Consider the following 18,638-nt stretch of genomic DNA (forward strand, 5'->3'; position numbering starts at 1 on the left):
TTGGACTTTCCAAAATCAGCTACAAATATTTTTCCAATAGTTTCCAATGTCTAACGATACTATGGGTTTATCGGCACATTGTATGATAAGCAAAGTTTACAGGGGTTATCTTAATTTACCTAATCTAATTTAAATCTAGTAAATATGTAAAAAGTATTAAATATGATAAATATGAAAAATAACATATATATCGCCACCTCTAAATCTACTAACTAAATGCTGCATTGCTAAGTTGAGTGTCACTGACTTTTATAGCAGTGTATAGTATAATATGCAGAATAAGAAACAGGAAGAGCAGTTATTCTTCATACCTTTTTTTCGTGACCTTTAACCCCTTCAAGCCACAAATTATGCAATAACAGTAAGCTTAGTAAATTCTGTGTATACAGTGGCCGTAAAGCTGCAGCAATTCACTCACATGCTAATTGATAATTTCAATGGTTGCCCATAACTATCATACACAACTAATTGTGAAAGATGTTGTATAATTTTTACAATTTCGTTTCAGATAACAACTCCTACTACCTTTGAGCTCATGGTTGCCATTTTCTATAACTAAGCAGTGTTGATTACGCATGGTGCCTTTAGCATAGCTTACAAAAAAAGTGAAAAGCTTACTCACTACAATAATACATGGTATTGACAAAAGGCTTTTTAGCCTCCTATCATTCACGCTATTCTTAGCTACTCTCATCGGTGTATTTATTGTAGCAATTTAGAACCCTTGGCAAAAGCTGTTTCACTGTACAACATTAATTTTCGTTCGTAAGATTATAATTACAAAAAACTAAGCTAGTCATCATTTGTTGTTAAATATTTTACTACGGAATTGTCTGCCCCTGATGAAATTAATTCATGCCAAAGATTTTTTGCTGACATACACTCGGTATTTTTTGCTGTAAAAGTTTGCCAGAGTTTCTGTCACAGAGCTTTAATCTGAAGTTTTTTTAAATAAGCAGAAAATTCTGCACAAGAATCAATGTATTTGACAAACAAAAGCCATGTCTAATATTTTTCGTTCAGTGAAACCGGCTGCAAAAGAAAAAACCATCAGCATCCCAGCTTGATCAAATCGCGCACCCCCATTTTCTAATATAAAAACATAGCTATCAAAAATATCTTCAGTGTTGCAGAATTTATCTCGCAGAAATACGTTTAGGTCGGTGTTTACATTTTTTTCTTTTCAACCATCCTAAACTGAAAATTAAAAAACCTAGAAACCACGATATTATGCTGTGAATTCTGAGTAAAAAAAAACTAACTGGCCCGTTTTTTGGCAAAATGACAATCCAGTATCATAAATTTATCAGAATAAAATTTTGGGTAAATCTGTCAACCCTATGATCCATGATAAATGTGTTTTTACACGGGCACTACGGTAAGTGACCATAAAAGCTTTTTAACAAAATGAAATAGTATGTGTGAGCCGCTATAGAGGCTTTCAGTAATGAAAAAGTTCAACTGATTTTATTTGACAACAAAAATCCTACCTCCATGCACAAATAGAGCATCATCACCAAATCTCTCGGCTTCGTTTCGTACACCATAATCCAAATAAAGAGGCAAACCATGTACCTGAGCGGCCATCTGGTGAGAATATCTACCTGCAGGACTGGTCGCTGGTACTATCTCCTCGAACCTCACCTGATCAAAGCTCCTGGAAAATTTAAACGAAATGTACAAAAAAGTCAGGTTGACATTTTAGCCAATAGCCCATGAGACCAGCATAAATCTGAAGCCAAAAGGCCAGTGAGTGACCCTACCTAAAAGAGGTATGCAAGTAAAGATTACCACCAACAACAAAAACCACACAGAAATATTTTTTTGTTATGCATGCGCGAATGATAATTTGTAATAAATGCACTTTGACACATCAAAAATCATATTTGCCAGATTCACCTGGACGGAGCGCTACCATATTCACCTGGGTGGTGTGTTATTGTGAGTATTAAAGAATAGATGTGAAGATTACAACACGCTTCTGAATTTCACATTTGCTATATTCGTAGTAAATTTAGCAAATATATTTCGACAGCTACGGGTACAGCGAGGAAATGCAACTCTAGTGATAACTCGTCAATTGTAGTTTGACTAGTTATCCAGTTACTGTGTAACCAGCAGTGTAGTCCGGCTCTGCACAGCATTTGGATTAGGCCAAGAGTTGCACGGGGCAGCTGTTGTATGCTCCATACATTACATTTCTGATTAGCGGGAGGTCATTTAATTAGCCTATCACATTTACACTCAAACGAAAGGAGCCAATAGAAAATATGTCTACAGCCCACCCTGAGCTTAGTTTCGCTTTGCAAAAACTTTGCACATGTTTATCACACTATTGTACACACATGTAGTACTACCAGCACACGTTTATTACACTATTGTACACACATGTAGTACTACCAGCGCATGTTTATCACACTATTGTACACACATGTAGTACTACCAGCGCATGTTTATCACACTATTGTACACACATGTAGTACTACCAGCACATGTTTATTACACTATTGTACACACATGTAGTACTACCAGCACATGTTTATCACACTATTGTACACACATGTAGTACTACCACCGCATGTTTATTACACTATTGTACACGCATGTAGTACTACCAGCACATGTTTATTACACTATTGTACACACATGTAGTACTACCAGCACATGTTTATTGCACTATTGTACACACATAAAGTGCTACCAGCACATGTTTATCACACTATTGTACATTTATCTCTTACCTGTGCTGGTAGTACTACCAGCACATGTTTATTACACTATTGTACACACATGTAGTACTATCAGCACATGTTTATTACACTATTGTACACACCTAAAGTACTACCAGCACATGTTTATCAAACCATTGTACACCGTATAACAATATATGGTGTACAATGGTTTGCCGACTTACATTATATAAACAGATATAAGTCGGTGCAAGCGACTTCACCCTTGTTTATTCTTTTTTTGATTTCATTATCAATGATTTATTCCCTCTCTGCTGCATGGCACTTTAATCCGAACCAGATTTATCCTGGAACTAAATATACTATGACCATCTGCCCTTGGCATTTGGCACAGGAGCAATTGTGACTGGATGCTTTTCCTAACACCACAAATGGTCCTTCCAGGATTGGAACCACTGACCTACTGATTGTATGCCAGCGCACTAACCACTGAACCACAGCTGCTCCATAACTACGGGTATATATTACAGCTGCTAAGTTCTCAACCTCACTTATCTCATTTATACGATGTTGATCTCGCTCTATAATGAGGTTCTCACTCTGCCCTGAAGATCTCCCTCTACCCTGAGGATCTCGCTCTAAACTGAGGATCTCGCTCTATACTGAGGATCTCGCTCTATACTGAGGATCTCGCTCTATACTGAATATTTCGCTCTACACTGAGGATCTCGCTCTACACTGAGGATTTCGCTCTATACTGAGGATTTCGCTCTATACTGAGGATCTCACTCTATACTGAATATTTCGCTCTACACTGAGGATCTCGCTCTACACTGAGGATCTTGTTCTAAAAAGGGGATCTCGCTCTACACTGAGGATCTCGTTCTACCCTGAAGATTTCGCTCTACCCTGAGGATCTATAAGATACCTGTCTAAGTCAGATCACACAAGGTTGGCTTTGGAAAATCCAGGAAGCCCTTTCTCTTTTAATCACCGCGTTCCCATGCGTCGAATGGGCTTGGAGTTGCTTCCACTTTGAATTATGGAAATGGTAAAATCTGAACGCATTCAACACAGTTCGCTTCGGTAAATTTGTGTAAACACATATTCTGTAAGAGTACTTTGACATCGTAAAAGCACTCAGTGCTGATGCATCCACATCGATAATAATCAACTAAGCTCTTTCCAAGGGAAGTAAAAAATTTCAGCAAACAACCACGAAGTTCTCTGCTACAAAAAGAAATTATACTGCTACTTACTACCGTTTCTGCTTGACATCTTGTCTCTGCATTAACATGTACATGCCAAGAATGGGCTCGTACGATGATGAGGAGATAATTACATCTTTCGTGCAACTAGCAGGCTAGGCATGAATTGAAAAGTGACCGTGAACTGAAAACGAGTTTGCTTGAACAAGTTTTATTTAAAGGATGTAATGTAAATCTAGAAAATATTTACATTGCAACTTCGAATCGTTAACCGGTAGGGTGAGAACTAAGCAGCAGCGGGCAACTGCGAAATCATTCAAAGCATGGAAACACAGTGAACAAGACTCACTAACAGGATCGACCTTTCCAACAGTACAGACTCAATGATCTTAAATAAATACATGTCATTTTCTTGGTTCCGACTAAGACCAATTTCGTACACAGAATACATGTTATGATGAAGGCACTTGCATGTAAACTGTACATACCTGAAAAGCTGGGAGGTAACAGAAGCGTAGTTATGGCCTCCATATAAGTAGACAACATCAGAGATGTTAGCCGTCCTGTGGCCTGCTCTTGACATAGCCTGACTGCCAATACCCATAAGCTGCCATCGCTCGTTTGCATTTTCGCAGTACACCCCCGAGTAACCCATCTGACAGTCACAGCCTGTCAATCACCAGACAACATGAAAGAATTGGAAATGTGCTAATACTCAGCTGACAGTCACAGCCTGTCAATCACCAGACAGTATGACAGAATTGGACACATGCTAATACTCACATTTGGACTGTTGTGTCACAGAGCTGTGATCACATTTGGACTGTTGTGTCACAGAGCTATGATCACATTTGGACTGTTGTGTCACAGAGCTATGATCACATTAGGACTGTTGTGTGACAGAGCTATGATCACATTTGGACTGTTGTGTCACAGAGCTATGATCGCATTGGACTGTTGTGTCACAGAGCTATGATCACATTTGGACTGTTGTGTCAGAGAGCTATGATCACATTGGACTGTTGTGTCACAGAGCTATGATCACATTTGGACTGTTGTGTCACAGAGCTATGATCACATTTGGACTGTTGTGTCACAGAGCTATGATCGCATTGGACTGTTGTGTCACAGACCTGTGATCACATTTGGACTGTTGTGTCACAGAGCTGTGATCACATTTGGACTGTTGTGTCACAGAGCTGTGATCACATTTGGACTGTTGTGTCACAGAGCTGTGATCACATTTGAACTGTTGTGTCACAGAGCTGTGATCACATTTGGACTGTTGTGTCACAGAGCTATGATCACATTTGGACTGTTGTGTCACAGAGCTGTGATCACATTTGGACTGTTGTGTCACAGAGCTGTGATCACATTTGGACTGTTGTGTCACAGAGCTGTGATCACATTTGGACTGTTGTGTCACAGAGCTGTGATCACATTTGGACTGTTGTGTCACAGAGCTGTGATCACATTTGAACTGTTGTGTCACAGAGCTATGATCACATTTGGACTGTTGTGTCACAGAGCTATGATCACATTAGGACTGTTGTGTGACAGAGCTATGATCACATTTAGACTGTTGTGTCACAGAGATGTGATCACATTTGGACTGTTGTGTCACAGAGCTGTGATCACATTTGAACTGTTGTGTCACAGAGCTGTGATCACATTTGGACTGTTGTGTCACAGAGCTGTGATCACATTTGGACTGTTGTGTCACAGAGCTATGATCACATTGGACTGTTGTGTCACAGAGCTGTGATCACATTTGGACTGTTGTGTCACAGAGCTGTGATCACATTTGGACTGTTGTGTCACAGAGCTATGATCACATTGGACTGTTGTGTCACAGAGCTATGATCACATTTGGACTGTTGTGTCACAGAGCTGTGATCACATTTGGACTGTTGTGTCACAGAGCTGTGATCACATTTGGACTGTTGTGTCACAGAGCTATGATCACATTGGACTGTTGTGTCACAGAGCTATGATCACATTTGGACTGTTGTGTCACAGAGCTGTGATCACATTTGGACTGTTGTGTCACAGAGCTGTGATCACATTTGGACTGTTGTGTCACAGAACTTATCTACCAAAGCATACTTGAGTTTAGATTCACCTTAAAAGTCACCTCGATAATATTCTTTCTGCTGCTTTAATTCAGTATTTAATTATAACAATAAATGACTTGACACAGAATAAAACATCATTTACAATTGTCTAATGAAATTATTTATTTCATTAAATGAACCAACCGAATAGCATGTGCCCAAGTTGGTATGGTTATTAGTAAATCATCGAACCATTAAATACACCACAGAACTGATATTCTTTCAGTCATGGACTACAACGGCAATAATCTAGCTTAACCATACTCACGAAACACGTCTCTGTTGCACTTATTCCCGATGCCACCCCTTATCTGACATTCTGAGTCATCGGAGCAACTGCCAATGCTGCCAATTGGAGTCATCCCATCTCTAAAATATACACAAATACCTATTTAGCCCTAAGAAAAAAATAGATAGTAGACAAACCTAATTAGCACAGGTGGCATTTAATAGACCCATCTTTATTTAAGTCTTTTTCGTTGGATCTTTTTCCAATAGAAATATTCTGTAGTAGAGCTGATAATTCTCTAATAAAAATATGTTTTAATATATTTTCCTCCAACTGAGCTGAAATTTACAGAATCAATCCATGAACATAACTGGATTTCAATAGAGCTACCAATTAGTAGCTCTTTAAACTAAAAAACGATGTGTGTTATCAAAGAGCTATTGTCTACAGAAATTATGATGGTCTATAAAAAACGGCACTAAAAGTTCTAAGATGTCAACAAGATCTTCTTTGAAGGAAATGTGACAGTATAAAATACTCGTGCTACAGATAAAGCTATTGTAATCAGGAGTATTCTTCTCATGCAAAAATGCAAAAAAATTATAGTGTTTCAGCTGAGCACCTGATTATCAACAAAGCTACTTAAACTTTTTGCCAAAAACAATCCTTAATTATGTGCGATTTTTTATGCCTTATTCAGGAAATCTTCCTTAGCAAATGAACCGTATCTCGTTATCAATATAATATGGGTGCAGTGCCGCACACCTAATTTATCAGGAACTTATTGCTAAGGAATTTACAACTAATTGTTATCGCTGTATAGTCTCATTTGGAATGTAAGCAAAGTCTGTTATGGCCCAAATTTAGTTTTTTTGATCAAACTTGTTTAACTACTACAAAAAGAGCAATCAAAATCTCCAATTTATAAATGTACTAAAAATATGAAAACAAGCCATTTTATGCTTTCGTTATTAATATGCGAAATACTGAACAGGCTGCAGCAAATCTATGTAGTAAGCAGCATCCCAAGGTAGCCATGCATGCTGCACAGCGCCTTGCATTCACCTTGACCACCCTACACGCTATGCAGGTAGCGTGTAGGGTGGTCATATAATTCCATATAATACAATTCTTTTTCCTAACCTCTAACTGTGGCTTTGGACAGACAAACAGACAGACAAACCGGAGTAATTTAGTTTATAAACTATGTTGTTCATTTGACTTCTTACATCTATATATATATAAATATCAATGTCTGTATGTTGGTCCATCATCCGTGAGTCCAGTTATAGCAGTTTACATCTAGCTACGAAAAAACGCTTCACACAGGGTTTGAACTCAGAACCACCAGTTCTGCAGACAGGCGAGTTAACAAGTACACTGAGCTGTTCTTATCTCTCTTATATATACGTACCTTATCTATCCTTATCTAAGATCTATTGGTTCGACGTTGTTTTCCAGTATTGCATCAATTCGGCATATGAGAGTTGTATTACCACTCTTACTTCTAACCGCAATTGCAGGTTCCAAGCTGAGTATGTGCTTTTTTATTATTAATTAATATTACCTTTTGCGTTTGTTTTGCTTTCGAAAGTTTTTTAAAAGCCTTATATTCAAGCTTTATTATTTTATTTGACATTTCCAAATGTGCCGTGTCAATTTACACGCCTTCAACTTCCAGTTCCACTAGCAACTATTCTTAAGGTCAATCGGTAAAAACTTGAAGGAAAAAAATTCTCATATTGACAGTTGTATGTTGCGTTATATTTAATAGGAGCTGCCTCTACATTATCACTTTGCTCAGTCGGACAAGGTGCCCTCGTGCGCTTCACTGAAGTATTTAAATCCAATATCTCATTTTTACGTTTGCACCAATAAGTTGTATTCAAAACTTTTATGGATAGCTTTTGCTGCAATGGTCACCTTTTTATACACACATTTATGTGTATTCATTGCTATTATTAATTCAACATGGTCATGATTTTTATTTAGTTTTCTCAGTTCGTATTAATTGTATCAGTATTAAATTATTATTTCATTGTAACCATTTCTTTCATTGTAACCACTGAAGTAAAACAAACTTTATCTAGCCATTACTTGCTTATTATTCCACATTTAAACACCTTTACTGTTCTTTATTTATTCTCTTAATTTATTTAAACGGCACACAACACTCTTCTCATGATATGAAGCTTAAAAGTTAGAATGGTAAATGTTGCATACAAAATTAAAATGAAAATTCTGTGCAAAAACTTTTTTATTACCTGGGCAACCCCGGGTATTTATCTATGCATTCAGACTACGGGTCCAACTGGTCGTAGCGACGAATAATTGTAAACATACTTATGCAACCGAAATCTTCAATGGCATCATGCTTCGGCTAGCACGTTAGAAGTTGATGATTGCGTGAGAGATCATGACGCGATCTTTTTTCTATCGCTGGCTTAATTTATAATAACTTATTATAGTAAAGTTACTAGCTTTACTTTCACTAAGTAAAGAAACGTGACCATTTAAAAATAAATTTTTCATGCAAAAACCTTTTTATTACCCATCCAATGCCGAGCATTCAACTGGTTTATATAAATCACTTGTTACAATGATATACAACTACTTTAATTATTGTTTTTGCTAGGTTCTAAAATGAATAGACATTATATATATATATATATATACATATATATATATATATATATATATATATATATATATATATATATATATATATATATATATATATATATACAGATAATGGTTGAGACTTCCCTGATATAGTGTTTAAAGTTGTTCACCGAGCGTGTATAAATGCAAAGATGGAAAATTTTTTAGCAAAAGCAATTTATCATAGTTCATAAACTATTGCTAAAAAATTTTTCCATCTTTGTTTTTATATATATATATATACATGTATATATATATATATATATATGTAGGCATGCTCGTATGAAAAATAGTTGCTCAAATGTGACAAATGCAATGTACAAAGCAAATATTGAAATAGACTAACTTCATATTTCGAGGTGTGACTGTACATCAATTGATGGAATATCTATTATAAGTTGGTCTGTCAACTGAAAATGTTAGATTACATATGAAATACATTTATTAAATGAGACAAGAGAACTGTTGAAGACAGAGTCCCACACCCACCTGTGGAGAGAAACGAGAGAGTATTGTATGGTGAAACCTGTGGCAGTACCATCAGAGTCGCTGAAGAAGTAGATTAGCACCTGCAAGATGTAACGGAGTCAGCATGATTTATGACCTTGACATAGCTGGTTATCAACAGCAATTACCTCGGTGATTGCTAGAGAGTTCTTACAACGTAATCACTCCTTGAAAACTTGAAAAATGACAAATCCGTGTGTAACTAAGCGGAATCTAACAAAAATGAAAAATACTTATTGGTCTATCCTAAAAATATACAGAAACGGACAGAGTAGGCACAAGTTATTGAAATGATTTAATAAAAAATTATTCAAATATTTTCAAAGAAAATTGATGAAATTTTTATGTACAGCCATTTTTTAGTAATTCCAGTTTGCAAAAATAACAATTAATAACATCTGCTCCTTTGCTTTATAGAGGGATATACCTTCTGTATCTATGCCACCTGATGTGGACAGTTATGATCAGTGTCCCAATGCCCTCAATATGTTATTAGATATTTGCTGTTTAAAGTACTCAGATCATATCTTCAATCTGTCTGACCATCCATTACATTCCTACTTCCCAAAAACATAACTACACCTCATACGAGACACCAACACCTTATCAATCCATATTATAGAACGGAGTTATGCAAAAAAGCATTTTTTCCAGTATCCATAGTTTTACTTTACTTATTCTTTATTGTTTTGGGCTCATGCTCTAATTTACTTTGAACAGCGTAGATGGTGATAATAAAATTTATATCTGTCTATCTATCAAATATAGCTCAATTCTGATGTGACTCAATAGCAGATATTGACTTGACATTCGATTTGGTCCGACACATAATCTTAAAAGTACTAGAGGGCAGAAAAAGTGAGGAAGCTAAACTCGGAATTTAATACCATATAAGCTGACGGAGAACAACCATAATTGTAAACTCAATGGCTATTTTAGGACTTAATTGGGACAATGTTTTTATCATACTTGGTAGTTATTGTATCACCATCACACAGATATTAGTTTCAGCTAGGCCTATTGTTATAATTACGGCTCAATGTTACATTGAGCTATTTATGGTCACATCTCCGACAGAATTAACACGCCTTCACATGTCAGCAAACTGTCAAAATAATTTAAAATAGTACCCTGGCAGTCTGGTGTACCAAAACACCGAAAGTGAAAAATTGGCGCAGTGGTTAGTGTTTTGTTCTACCACACTGTAAGATGTGAGTTCAAATCCCATACAATGCAACCTTTTTTTCAATAATCAAGACAGACAGACACAGCTATCATTATAGTAAAAATGACTACAGCTAACTTGTTGCACGCATACATAATTGATATTAATAGTAAGTACAAATTCACTTTCTGTTCATTTAAATGACAACAAACCTTTCATTTTGTTGCTTTATTTTTTTAACATAGTAAATGAGTTGACCTGAACTAGCCAGTAGTCACTTACAGCACCAGATCTAGCATAGACGGGACGGGGTAATAGACTCCCGCTATATACTCCTAGCAGCTTGTCTTTGAAAGACCGTCCATCATATATATACAGCCGATCCCAGGAGCACTCCGTGTCCAGCCTTGTTAAAGAGACTTTAATCACATCGCCAGGGGAAGCTAAAACAACAGCTGTTCTTGCAATCATATATTAGTTTGCAAGACGAGGAAAACATTCCACAGTAGTAGCATTTAGGACATGAACCAGTGGGTTTTTAGCAATCATAGAACACGGTATGATGACATTACAAATGTCTCGCCGGTACAATAGTAAAGTGAAATTAATAATTGCCTTTCCCTGTATTCTAACAAATATTTGGAAGATAACAAACAGGTACATGTATTTGCATTGCAGAGTTGTATATTACTGCTGGTTACTGAACATTCTTGAACATATGTCAAAATCTATACTTACAAAATCAACTATTTTGAATACGCCGCAACAGGCCGTGAAATGCCTAGCGATGTCGAGTCCATCACATGGCAGTAAACTAATTGTGTTTAACACCAGTTGATCATCATTGAGTTTATCTCACTAGCCAACAACGTGAAAAAGATCCAAACTGCAACCTATCTTAAAATAGATTGATGTCTACCAGGCTGTTGAAATGTGTGGTTAAATATTACTATTTGTGCGCTAGCAAAATCAATTGACCAATCAGCCAAGGGAAGAAATGCAATTGACCAATCAGCCAAGGGAAGAAATGTAATTGACCAATCAGCCAAGTGAAGAAATGCAAGTGACCAATCAGCCAAGTGAAGAAATGCAATTGACCAATCAGCCAAGGAAAGAAATGAATCTGATTTGTTGCTTGCCAAGTTTTTTTTGTTAAGCAGAGATGTGTATAGCATCTATAAAACATACACAGCAAGGATAAGCACAAAGCGCAGAACTATCCCCCATTCGGAAAGATTAAAAAGAACTGGCATGAGAGAACAACTGTAACTCCAGCATATATTGTAGTATCAGCTGCAATAACATCAGCACATCAAATTGGCTTGTCCAAATATGGCAACAATCAACAACACAAGTGAGTTGTAAAAAAGTGTGCTATTGAGAATGGCTAAGATCTTGAGGGAAGCGCTCAAACTCCCAGGTCTCATGTAGAATACCCAACATTGAATAGACTCCACCATCCACTTGGATTAGTGGAGTCCTGGTCGTTGTTCAGTGACATCTCTAGCACTTGATTCCATTCATCAGGCTGCTTTTCATTGATGCCAAAAACTACAGCAGTGTTTCGGTTGATAGTTGCCAAAGCTATATTCACAACTTTTAATTTAAACGCAGCGTCGTATTTCGCCGTTCTGGATAAGATGACTTATAAAAAAGTGCTCCGTGATTTGGTACGTGTTTAAAGTGGTTGGATGAAGCCGTAAAACTTTCTACACAAAGGTGAGAGCATTCATTGGTCGATTGCCAGCGCGTGTGCATTACAAGACACAGAGACTTGGCGAATAAATCGCGTTGCTAGGTTAAATGAAGTATTTTAAATGAATGGAAAAACAGCGGGTGCAGCTTATACACGCTGTATAACTGTAAATTAAAAAACAATCATCAAAATGTAGGGTAGGAGTATATACATGGTGGTGACTTATACACGAGGATTATATATATATATTATATGTTATATATTAATATGAAGCCTTTTAAACCCTCTCTAAAGTTAGATATATACAGAGCTATAGAGATCACAAACCTAGCAGGAGCCATTCACATGTAGATTCAGGTGGATAACTGCTGGACGACATGTTGATAGTCTGTAGATTAGCTGTAACGGAGAAGACATGACTCATGCCTTTTGAACAGTGGTTGGTTGCTTCTATCGAGTAGAAGGTGCATACGATAGCTAATGTCGATAAGTAGAGGCATTTCATCTCTCTAGAGCTTCAATCACGCTAGTCCAGCCTTCTTATACTGAGCATAACCTCTCCCAGTTCAGGTCTAGAAAGGGTCTAGTTGTAGTTTAAGTCTCTTGAGTTTCTGTAAGAACAATCACCAGCACGGCTATGATAATACTCGTACCGGAAACAAAAATGTGCTATATCTTGCCCAACATACAAACATACTTATATTGTAATTCTATAAAATATTGAACTGACCTCAAAGAATTAGGTAGGTTTAGAAACGCCAGTAAAACGAAGACTTAGAATTTTACACTCCCAATCCGAAACCAAATTTTTTTTGTGGCCATTACAAATATCCTCTCACACAAGTCTACACTAAGACTTGTATACTCCCGACCATGTAGTCCAGATTACCACACTTCTACCAATCACATCACAAAATCTTGAAACTTACTTTTTTCAGCATTTGTGTTACAGGTTTCAAAATCATGCCCATTGTACCAGAAAATTTGTATTTATCCATCCACGCATATGACAAACGTTGATTTTTATTCCATGACACCAATATACTGCAACCACCGTCTTGTTTCAGTTTATGAACTTCCTTATAACACAACCTTCAATTCAAGATCCCGACTTCTCCGTACTACTATTAGATTACCAACTTTTAAAATGGTGTGCCCAACTCACTCAATAATTCCTGATTTCTGACTTTTCACTCTTGTAAGGCAAAAACCTCACTTTGATGAGCATTAATAATAACAACAAAAGTTATGCATACATAAAAGTATTTATGTAGATGTGATCACCTCACGCACTGTATCATTAGAACCCTCAGTTTGTAGGCATTCCGAGAATCCCAAGCATATTATTGTTGTTTGGATTGTACGAACAAGAGACAAACTAAATTCAGAGACTTTTTATTAAAAGCGGCAAAGATATTAAACGCTGCATCGAAAGCTTTAAATTAGCTTCATTGAAAAAATGTACGTCATTCAGCTTTTAAACTGTGTAAGCTGAAAGGGACAAAAACCAAAGAGAAGGAGAATGCTTAGTGTAATGTTTGGTGAGTAAGTACGGAGTGTATTGACGGAGCTAGAACATTGGCTAGTTAAAATCATGAATGAGTTTGAAAATATTACACCATCGATGAAAACGAATTCGAATATAATAGGTTCATATCAGCTGAATTCTGTTTGTGGTTTTCATTGCGTAAAGATACATCCCTTAGGATGTTATTTTATTAACAATACAAAGAAGTGCACACATGAAAGAGACCTCTTGCAGAAATTCATAATTGCTGTAATTGTTGGAGCTTATAAAATGCAGCAAGGAATTGTTGCCAGCAGTAGAACTACAGCTTAATAAAGTTTGTTTACTACTTAACCCATCAGTTACAAACAGCTGGGCTAGAAATTGATCAAATGCTCAAAATATCAAGCCCCCATATATTTAGCTCCACTGGTTTACAAACAGGATTAACCATTTACGAATGATTGAAAACTGAAGAGAACTTATGGCTACTGAGAAATTCGTACACAATTGAACGACATCTAAATACATCATTTAGTAAATCTGGCATCAGGATTAGTGGAGTTGATTTAAGGGAATAAAAGCAAAAACATGAGAAGTACTCACCTTATGTGAGTATTCTCTGAAAAAAAAATTTCTGGTACTTCAATGTTGTTTTAATGTTGTTTTAATGGCATTACTTTACAGTGCAACCCGGGTTGCTATGTCTGGGTTATGATGACCCTCTTTTACGGTGTTTCTGCCTTACGATGTGGAACACGATGTCTTTTCATCCCTTCCATACAGCATTTTTTTCGCAGTACAACAAGAATGTTTTTCAAAATTCGAATTTAGCATTCAGTGTGCTGAATATGTTGGAATAAAGAAAATGCTATTCGTCGAAACTCCTTCTGCAATGCTTAAAAAAGAACGCTCACTCTCTCCCAGTTTAGCATTGATCGTTTCAAGTTGTAGTGAAAACTATAATGTAATGAAGATTAATACAATGACAAAATTATAGTTTAGCAAAACACATATTAAAAATTAGCCTCAAGTGTGTGTTTAGTGAGCTAAATTTACTTAAGTTAACCTCAAAGCTTATGTTATATACGTCTGTATCAAAGGTAGTAGCTCCATGCGGTATGTACTGTACATAGTAATGTTACATTTCATTGCAGATCATAACCACTAAATACACTAAAGTCACTGTAGGTCACTATAGTTACTAAGGTTAGTATACTATTTTGGTATTAATTTTTAATGTGTACAATATGTATAAATAAAAAATTGATTTTTTTTACGAGGGGTTTGCATTTTTTTAGTGTTTGCATTAGATAACTACTACGGGTTTTTATACCCTTTTATATGACATTGGCGTTGTACGATGCAAACAATGAAACGAATTTATGTCATATGATGGGTTCCACTGCACTAATCATTTCTTTCTTTGATGTACCAAAGCGTAGCATGAAGTTGAGGAAACTAGACACAAACAGATGGCAAGAGAAGGTGGAAAACAGAGTTGCCTAAAAGTTAGTGATAAAACGTAAGCCACAAGACAGTCAAACAAAACGACTAACAGCTAGATAATGACAACAAAGATGATGGAGAAAAAGTGGCATATACTTTTATTTAGGAAAACAATGTAAGCTTACACACTTGTGACAGCACAAAATCCGTCTGGCATTAATAGCTAGAGAAAATGGTTATACTATTAGAGACACTTGACCCCCTGTAGAGAACCTATCTTTTCAACAAGTGTATGTCGACAATGGCATGCAATATGCTTGATGGCAACGCTTTTATTGTGTTTTCAACAAATGTATTTCGACAATGACAAGCAATATGCTTGATGCCTTTATTGTGTTTATGAAGAATCTATTTGCAGGTAAGTCAAACTCAAACTACCGTTACAGTCCTTAACCAAAAACAGCACAATGTTATTAAAGACTGAAGTTGTATTCTCTTGCAACAAGTTATTTGCCTGTTCAAGTCTTTGTTTAAGTGATGAGATTTTTGGTCCATGGACCAATGCTCCAGGCCAAGCCAGCCCAAGACAAGCTTATGAGGAATAACAGGAATTTGTTACGTAAAAAAGAGTTGACGCATAAAAAACGCAATTAAATATGATAAAAAATAATAGTTATGGTTCAAATCTAAATAACAATGAGTGTAAAACAACAACTTATTAAATCAAAGATAATATAAGGGTGTAAAATCAATATGTAAACTATGCTTCTGGCAAGTTACTGCTGCCGCCAATATCTTTACTATATTTTTTATTATAAAGGCCTTTCTGTTTACCTAGGCGACCTTGCGTGATGTAATAGCAGCTGCATGTGTATAACAGCATCACGATATTGCATTATGGACATCTTTGTTGTACTCCTAATTGGTAGAATGCACAACAAATAACTTAACACATTTACATTTGTGTATATTTTAGTTTTCTAAAATACACACAAATGTAGATGTGTTAAGTTATTAACCCCGAACAAGTTGGCAAGCGCTTTTGGCTCGAGAAACTCAAATAGCTCATGCATGAACATAATAAGCAGTATAATTTGTGAATAAATGATATAAGAAACCGTAGTTTTACCAGCATCAGCGTTATTCCTTGGCGTTAAAAAGTTTTGACCCAACCGTATACGCAAGGTGATAGGCAGACAGCTCAACTAAGCGATTGGTTATTTAAACAAAAAAGAAGCAAATATGTCTCGTTGCCAACTTTTCTCTGGTGAGTTTTTCCGGAAACACATTGCGCAGATGAGCGATACACGAAGGTCCAATGAGGTGGCGTAAAGCCGCTTGTTGACCAATGGGAAATGGAAGGTACATAGGTAGAGAGTCCATTGCCATCATTTATTGCTCGTCGAAGATTAATTGACGCACTCGCGATTCTGACTGTTTCGACACGGTAGAGCCATATTTGCATTCGTTCTTATCTACTTTTTTTCCTATATCCCAAGCCTATTTACTCAAGTTGAGAAGTTCATGTTTTTTTGTTTGGCCGTTGACTCTTCTTATTGCATGTTCTTGTAAACAATAGTGGTGCAACTAACACCTTTGGGCTCTAGAGACGTCAGTGTGCCGAACCAGCCGAAGGGAAGAGTAATAGAAATTAATAATAATAATAATAATTAGTTACCGTAGCAACACATCAATGTTTATATCAGTATTACGGATTGTTTGTCAGGTTAATTTTTACAGACTGTATTTGACTCAGCGATGCGGAACGACAGCAACGCAAATTGGTGCTAGCAACGCAATTTGTGCTATCTGACCACTCATTTTTAAAGCGGTATTATTGAGAGTTCTTTGATTATTCAATTTTTAATATGCATGTACAGCAATGTCTTCAACAGTGCATATGAAGTCATTAAATAATTTGTTTGCAAATCTCAACCAAACATATGTTGACTTTATAATAAGTATACATTCTATTCCTAATACCAGATTGAACTATCTTTCTACATGTATATATAAATCTGTGTAGGATGACGTAAGTCCTACTATATCTCACTGGCAATAAAAAATAGTCGATTTTTAATAAGCGTGTACCACTTAAAGAACTTTCTAAATACTGTTTTAGATTTTTTACAGGATGTCAAATCCCAAGATAGTTTTCATAGGTTTATGCTCCAGATTCTTTTTATACTCTAAAGGTTTTTAGATTCAGCTCTATTTTATCTGTCAGCATCTGCAGTTTCATTATTTTATGCCAGATCTCACTCCATAAAACTCATTCTTTGTCAATTTAATTTTGTTATTAGAGAGTTCATAAAAAATTATTTGCAGTTGATTTATGATAAGATTCATCAAAATGCTGCAGCTATTGACTAATTTAATTAACAATTTGCTATGACTATGAAAGGCATAGCAAATTATCAATATAGGTAGGAATAACTTGACATGCAATTCATAAATAGCTACTACTTTGTCATTTTAGCATACATTCCTATAGACCTATAAAGGAAACTGTTATGTCCCTTTATTTGTTCCACAAGAACCACACCATTTGAATACAGAGGCAATAAATATATGTTTTGCATATATACAATGGTACTGTTTAACAGATGCAATAATCAAACAGTAAACTGCGTGATGTGAGGCTTCCAGGTGCTCTGCCTTCTGACACTTCTGCGTCATCTTTGATCGTCTTCATGGAATGGCAAGCCCCTGTTAAAATTTTCTAACGATTAATATGGAGTAGTTTCTAATAAGCAGCAATCGGAAATTAATTTTTAATATAAATGCGAATGCAACTGACCTTAACAGAAATCTAAAGATAGCCTAGTTATTTGCTTGTTGTATTCTCAATTGAATCATTGTACCCTACTATCGCAACATAATTTGAACAACTCAAGTAATATATGCTGGCCTAGAAACGGGCAATTGAGGGTGTGGAAAGTTGCTGGATTACCTTTAATACAGATCTAAAATGATGACACTATCTCCAGCACCTCGGCTATAAAACAACATTAAAAGACTTTTCCTTTATTTTGCTAGAACAATGAGAAATTTCTGCATCTAATAATGTGCAATATGTGGTAAATAAATGGATTAGCATGGTTCCAGCAAGAGTGTCAATGCGAACAAAGGAATGAATTATCAGGTGATCAACTAATTTCTGACAGCACTGTTTAAAACTTTAAATAGAAGTCATATTAGGTTATAGGTTTTACTTGTGGACTTTAAAACAAATTTCTTTTTACATAAAGATGGAAAGGAGATAAAATGTATTTTATCGATGGTAGTTTTCATATTAATAATGATGTTCTTACATAATGTGTGCCTACATCTTCGGCCTAGCTGGTGGGTATCCTGACTTGATCAAATCATATGCATATAGTGTATATATATACACTATATATAGTGATAT

General features: G+C 36.1%; 1 protein-coding gene across 1 annotated transcript in view; it reads right to left on the minus strand.

The window, feature by feature from the left end:
• The window catches only part of LOC137402566 (attractin-like protein 1), a 43,759-nt gene extending 27,292 nt beyond the window's left edge, over positions 1–16,467 (minus strand). Inside the window, exons 1-7 of the mRNA XM_068089067.1 lie at positions 16,356–16,467; positions 12,598–12,881; positions 10,857–11,017; positions 9,392–9,471; positions 6,281–6,381; positions 4,387–4,567; positions 1,491–1,657 (exon numbers count right to left, since the gene is read on the minus strand). Of these exons, the coding sequence (XP_067945168.1) occupies positions 1,491–1,657; positions 4,387–4,567; positions 6,281–6,381; positions 9,392–9,471; positions 10,857–11,017; positions 12,598–12,775 (868 nt within the window). The 5' untranslated portion in view covers positions 12,776–12,881; positions 16,356–16,467. The remainder of the gene's footprint in view (positions 1–1,490; positions 1,658–4,386; positions 4,568–6,280; positions 6,382–9,391; positions 9,472–10,856; positions 11,018–12,597; positions 12,882–16,355) is intronic.
• Between the last annotated feature and the right edge of the window lie 2,171 nt (positions 16,468–18,638).

Source organism: Watersipora subatra, chromosome 8 (assembly GCF_963576615.1).
Source record: "Watersipora subatra chromosome 8, tzWatSuba1.1, whole genome shotgun sequence".
Lineage (NCBI taxonomy): Eukaryota > Metazoa > Bryozoa > Gymnolaemata > Cheilostomatida > Watersiporidae > Watersipora > Watersipora subatra.